Source organism: Pagrus pagrus (genome assembly GCF_965226575.1).
Source record: "Pagrus pagrus genome assembly, contig: HAP1_SCAFFOLD_409, whole genome shotgun sequence".
In the NCBI taxonomy this organism is placed as follows: domain Eukaryota; kingdom Metazoa; phylum Chordata; class Actinopteri; order Spariformes; family Sparidae; genus Pagrus; species Pagrus pagrus.
The window spans coordinates 32,856-38,980 of NW_028175056.1; the positions used below are offsets into that span (position 1 = coordinate 32,856).

A 6,125-nucleotide genomic window follows, 5' to 3' on the forward strand; every position below is an offset into this window, starting at 1 on the left:
CCATATAAGTGAACCTCTATCCTAAATTATGTCCATGCTCTGATTGGCCGAGAGCGAGCCAATGAAAGGCTTTAAATAGCCCTTCCATCAAGTGCATCCATTTAGATGCACTTGTTGGATGCAACACTGAGGTAAGACCAATTTCAAGTCATCATCTAACGCTACTAATGCTTCCATATTTGCAATGAGATTCACTAAATAACATCCAGAAAGTGAATATTTCTCACTAAGACTTCCAAATTCAGCCTAATTTCTACTAATTGATTCCAGAAAGTGAATATTTCTTACCAAGGCTTCCAAATTCAGCCTAATTTCTACTAATTGATTCCAGAAAGTGAATATTTCTCACTAAGACTTCCAAATTCAGCCTAATTTCTACTAATTGATTCCAGAAAGTGAATATTTCTTACCAAGGCTTCCAAATTCAGCCTAATTTTTACTAATTGATTTCAGAAAGTGAATATTTATTACAAGGCTTCCAAATTCTAATGTAGGTAATTCTAGGTAATGAGTAACGATAACGGACTAATAAACTAATAGACTAATAACGTCTGTCTGCTTGTCTTCACCAGAGAAAAAGATGCCACGGAGTCCAGTCCCGTGTCCAGTCTGTGCGGTGCCCTATGTTAATGTTCGCCAGCATCTGGTCAAGTACCACCAGATTGGAAACTCCATAGAATTGAAGCTGCTCCTCGGCTACGCTTCGGCGACGTAAGTACCGTTCGGTGGCTCTGATGAATCGCGTCTCACACCTCCGCTTTTGTTTCCTTAATGGTGTCGCGTTTATTATTGTTAATTTTGAATTGTCATTTTTTTCTTTTCTTTTTTTTTCTTTTCTTCTCTTATTTCCAGCCATAACGGCAGGCTAACATGTCCCATATGCAAACGCAAAAAGCTATCCCGGCTGGACAAGCATGTGGAGAATATGCACGGCGGGCTGAAGGTTAGTTCCTCTGTCCGCCTTGATTTAAAATACACAATATCAACATGTGCTATTGGCGTACACGTGTCGTGCTGAGATTTAACCTTCAATGTGCTTTCTTGCCATTACAGAAAGAGACTCAGAAAAATATTCTGAGGATCGCCAAACGGAGTGCCAAATTGAAAGCCCTGAGGAGGCTGAGGAAGTCCAATCCCCTGCCAGCGATGATGACCACCCTGGACCAGGAGAAGCTGACGTCGAGCAGTGATGGAGATGGAGATGGAGATGAGGATGGAGATGGAGATGAGGATGGAGATGAGGATGGAGTTGGAGATGCCACCGCCAGCCCCAGCAGCAGCAGCGCCAGCGCCAGTGCCAGCGCCAGCACCAGCACCAGCCACAGCGCCAGCACCAGCACTCTCTCTTCCTGTGGTCATGCCTTACCTCTACGGAAAAACTGTAACGGCTGCGTCGGTCTCAGGGTAAGAATTCACCGGCTGAGGAGCGACACGAATACTTGGATGACATCATCGACTCCTTCTCGGGAGCAGCAGGAGTCCACCCAGCAGCAGCAGCAGCAGCAGGAGGAGGAGGAGGAGTTGTCCACCCCTTCTCTTCATCATCATGATCAGCAGCAGCAGTCCTCCACCCCGCAGCACCCGCAGCAGTCGTCCACCCCGCAGCAGCAGCAGTCGTCCACCCCGCAGCAGTCGTCCACCCCGCAGCAGCAGCAGTCGTCCACCCCGCAGCACCCGCAGCAGTCGTCCACCCCGCAGCACCTGCAGTCGCCGTCCACCCCTCACCAGCAGCAGTCGTCGTCCTCTTCGTCCACCACGCCAAAGAAGATGCTGGAGTACAACCCTCAGACTCCAGGGAGTTCTGCGCGTAAAAAATTCGAGAGGAGAAAAATTGTGAGCGACCCGACCAAGCTACCTCGCTATGGTATTTACATTTTTGTATTACTCGCATATAAGATATTCTTGTTGTTTATGTTGTTGTTGTTGTTCTCCTAATAATCGATACAATTTGCTAATAATTCCAAAAAACAAATTTTAATCTCTTTATCTTTCACATATTGTATCCACATCGCACGTGCGTTTGGTGCAGGTTTTCCAAATAATCGATACAATTTGCTAATAATTCCAAAAAACAAATTTTAATCTCTTTATCTTTCACATATTGTATCCACATCGCACGTGCGTTTGGTGCAGGTTTTCCAAATAATCGATACAATTTGCTAATAATTCCAAAAAACAAATTTTAATCTCTTTATCTTTCCCATATTGTATCCACATCGCACGTGCGTTTGGTGCAGGTTTTCCAAATAATCGATACAATTTGCTAATAATTCCAAAAAGCGAATTTTAATCTCTTTATCTTTCACATATTGTATCCACATCGCACGTGCGTTTGGTGCAGGTTTTCCAAATAATCGATACAATTTGCTAATAATTCCAAAAAGCGAATTTTAATCTCTTTATCTTTCACATATTGTATCCACATCGCACGTGCGTTTGGTGCAGGTTTTCCAAATAATCGATACAATTTGCTAATAATTCCAAAAAGCGAATTTTAATCTCTTTATCTTTCACATATTGTATCCACATCGCACGTGCGTTTTGTGCAGGTTTTCCAAATAATCGATACAATTTGCTAATAATTCCAAACAACCCTTATAACAATAAAATTCTCTTTCCCTTTCACACAGAAAAAATTCTCGACTTGTGGTTCAAGAACATCGCCGCTGGAAACAGGAGACAGGAGGAGAACGCGAGGATGCGGGTTGCACACGCCCGACGGTGGATGCTCTTCATGGCAGACCGCAGTATACCGGAGATGACGTTCAGTTTTTTGAGAAACACTGAGAGGCTGCTTGAGTAAATACTTTAATACTCTTTTTAACTTTCTTGTGTCTATCAAACACTACGTGTAACCGAGAGGAAGGGAGAGAGTAGCACGTTGCAAATCTACTAGGTGTGCTAATCTGTGTGTGTGTGTGTGTGTGTGTCTCTCTCTCTCTCTCTCTCTCTCTCTCTCTCTCTCTCTCTCTCACTCACTCACTCACTCTCTCTCACTCACTCACTCAGATGGCGGGACACGCTCAAAAAATATGCTGTCACAACGCAGCTAATTATTCTTGGCAACGTGAGGGCATTTCTACAATTCCTCTTGGAGGCACAACTCCAGGAGGTCAAGGCTCCTCAAAAATTACTGAGAGGAGTTATTTTCATCTTGAAGTCTGCTGCAAGAATGTGCAAAAAGGACATTGTGACGCATCGGCAATCTGTCAGGATGAAAAAAACTAGTAGGTTTAACCGCATCTGTTTTTATTTTTTATTTATTCTTATTCTTACTATTTTATTATTATTATTATTATTATTGTTATTATTTATTCATTTATTTATTTATTTATTTTTATCTCGCCAGTCACGACATCATCATTTACTTGAAATCCGGTTTGTGTCTGACTTTCAGGTTTGCTTGTGAAGGCCGCCCACATCAGCTCCTACCTCCGGCAGGTGCGAAGAGAGATACCGGCTGCACTGCGTAAGTATTTCGGTTACCGGCGTTTGAAAACTCAGATAAGACGAAGATGGTTGTGGCACGCTAGTTGAAAATGTCCTTCTGCTTTACAGTGCGCCTGGAAAAACGGCCAAACAGAAAAAAGTTGGATCATTTCTACGGACTCATCGCCGGATTCATTGTCTGTACGACGGGCCACAGGAGGGGGGTCCTGGCAAACCTAAAGGTGGAGGAGGTGACGGCGGCAGACTGTGACAGGAATGGCAGACGTATAATTGGGGTAAGAGCGTGCTGTGTTGGCAGACTTGGAGATGTATTTCGTGCAGTGTTTTCCAAATAGTCGATACAATTTGCTAATAATTACAAACAACGCATTTTAGTCTCTTTATCTTTCACATATTGCATCCGCAAAGCACGTGCGTTTGGAGGTGCGTTTCGTGCAGTGTTTTCCAAATAGTCGCTACAATTTGCTAATAATTACAAACAACGCATTTTAGTCTCTTTATCTTTCACATATTGCATCCGCAAAGCACGTGCGTTTGGAGGTGCGTTTCGTGCAGTGTTTTCCAAATAGTCGATACAATTTGCTAATAATTACAAACAACGCATTTTAGTCTCTTTATCTTTCACATATTGCATCCGCAAAGCACGTGCGTTTGGAGGTGCGTTTCGTGCAGTGTTTTCCAAATAGTGGATACAATTTGCTAATAATTACAAACAACGCATTTTAGTCTCTTTATCTTTCACATATTGCATCCGCAAAGCACGTGCGTTTGGAGGTGCGTTTCCTGCAGTGTTTTCCAAATAGTGGATACAATTTGCTAATAATTACAAACAACGCATTTTAGTCTCTTTATCTTTCACATATTGCATCCGCAAAGCACGTGCGTTTGGAGGTGCGTTTCCTGCAGTGTTTTCCAAATAGTCGCTACAATTTGCTAATAATTACAAACAACGCATTTTAGTCTCTTTATCTTTCACATATTGCATCCGCAAAGCACGTGCGTTTGGAGGTGCGTTTCCTGCAGTGTTTTCCAAATAGTCGATACAATTTGCTAATAATTACAAACAACGCATTTTAGTCTCTTTATCTTTCACATATTGCATCCGCAAAGCACGTGCGTTTGGAGGTGTGTTTCGTGCAGTGTTTTCCAAATAGTGGATACAATTTGCTAATAATTACAAACAACGCATTTTAGTCTCTTTATCTTTCACATATTGCATCCGCAAAGCACGTGCGTTTGGAGGTGCGTTTCCTGCAGTGTTTTCCAAATAGTCGATACAATTTGCTAATAATTACAAACAACGCATTTTAGTCTCTTTATCTTTCACATATTGCATCCGCAAAGCACGTGCGTTTGGAGGTGTGTTTCGTGCAGTGTTTTCCAAATAGTGGATACAATTTGCTAATAATTTTAAATAGTCGATCCATACTTGCTAATAGTTCCAAAGAAAGTATTTTAATCTCTTTATCTTTCAGATAATGTATCCATATCACAGTGCGTAATTATTTGCTTTATTGATTTCTTTTCTCGCTCTCTCACTCTCTCTCTCTCTCTCTCTCTCTCTCTCTCTGTCTCTGTCTCTCTCTCTCTCTCTCTCTCACTCTCTCAGGTCACACAGCACAAGACGAAGGAAACGTTTGGTCGCGCTCTCATTCCTTTGAATAAGGAGGAGTACCTTTGGCTCAGCAGATTCATCTACCACCGACACAAATTCAAGTGCGGCGACTCTGAGATTTTTTTCTCTAATTCCAATGGTGGCCCCTACAACGTACTCCTGGAGTCCTTCCAGGCCACCTGGAAAGGTTTCGGCCTACCGGGGAGTCCGACCTTCAATCTGATCCGCAGCAGTATCAGCACCTGCGTAAGAATTCTTATTATTTTTTTATTTATTTATTTAATTTTTTTAATATTCAATCGGTTCGAGTTTTGACCAGCTAATAAGTGTTTTTCCTCAACTTGTTTTATGTCTTCTCTTTTTGTAGATCGGGAGGTCTTTGGACACTAGCAAGAAGTCCAGCGTCCGCAGGTTGATGTGCCACTCGAATGCAACAGCTGAGAAGTTTTACGAGGCAGATCTGGACTTCAAGGAGGCTTTCGAGTCGAGGGCTCACACCGCCGACGCTCTGTGTCAGAACACTGAAAGGATTGAAGAAAAAGAGTCGGACTCGGAAGATGGTGATGGTGATGGTGCTGCTGCTGCTGCTGCTGCGGAGGAGGAGGAGGAGGAGGAGGAGGAGGAGGAGGACAACAACGACGACAACGACGAGGACAAGGAGGAGGAGGAAGTGTCAAAAAAAGACAATTCACAGACACAGGAAGACGGAGAAAGGGGACAGAAAGAGACTGATAAAGAAATGAAAAAGCAACCCAGGAACAAGGGGAGATCAAAAAAGCCAATGATGACCAGACTACAGAGGAAGAAAAGGGACAAGAAAAGAGCTGAAGCCCCTGACCAGGCAGAGAAGGGAATGGATGAGGGGTCTGCCAAACTCCCAGACGCAGACAAAGACGCTACACAGGGGATGAGCTCAAAGAAGAGGAAGAGGAAGAGAAAAGAAAAAGTTAGAAAGAGTAAGAAGATAAAGGAGGAAAAGCAAGAAAAAACGTTGGTTTACGAGAACCTTTCCTCGGATGACTCGAATTTGCCATCCACGAGACGATCTGACCACATAACG

The 6,125-nt window shown here is 43.1% G+C and overlaps 1 protein-coding gene across 1 annotated transcript; it reads left to right on the top strand.

Moving 5' to 3' along the window:
- Positions 1 to 746: 746 nt before the first annotated feature.
- Positions 747 to 5,631, top strand: LOC311254121 (uncharacterized protein; the record flags this gene model as incomplete). Its single annotated transcript, XM_084384523.1, has 8 exons — positions 747 to 943; positions 1,054 to 1,864; positions 2,631 to 2,799; positions 3,010 to 3,227; positions 3,398 to 3,469; positions 3,559 to 3,725; positions 5,060 to 5,311; positions 5,433 to 5,631. Coding segments are annotated over exons 1-8 (1,906 nt in total), but the record flags the coding sequence as incomplete, so codon positions are not given.
- Between the last annotated feature and the right edge of the window lie 494 nt (positions 5,632 to 6,125).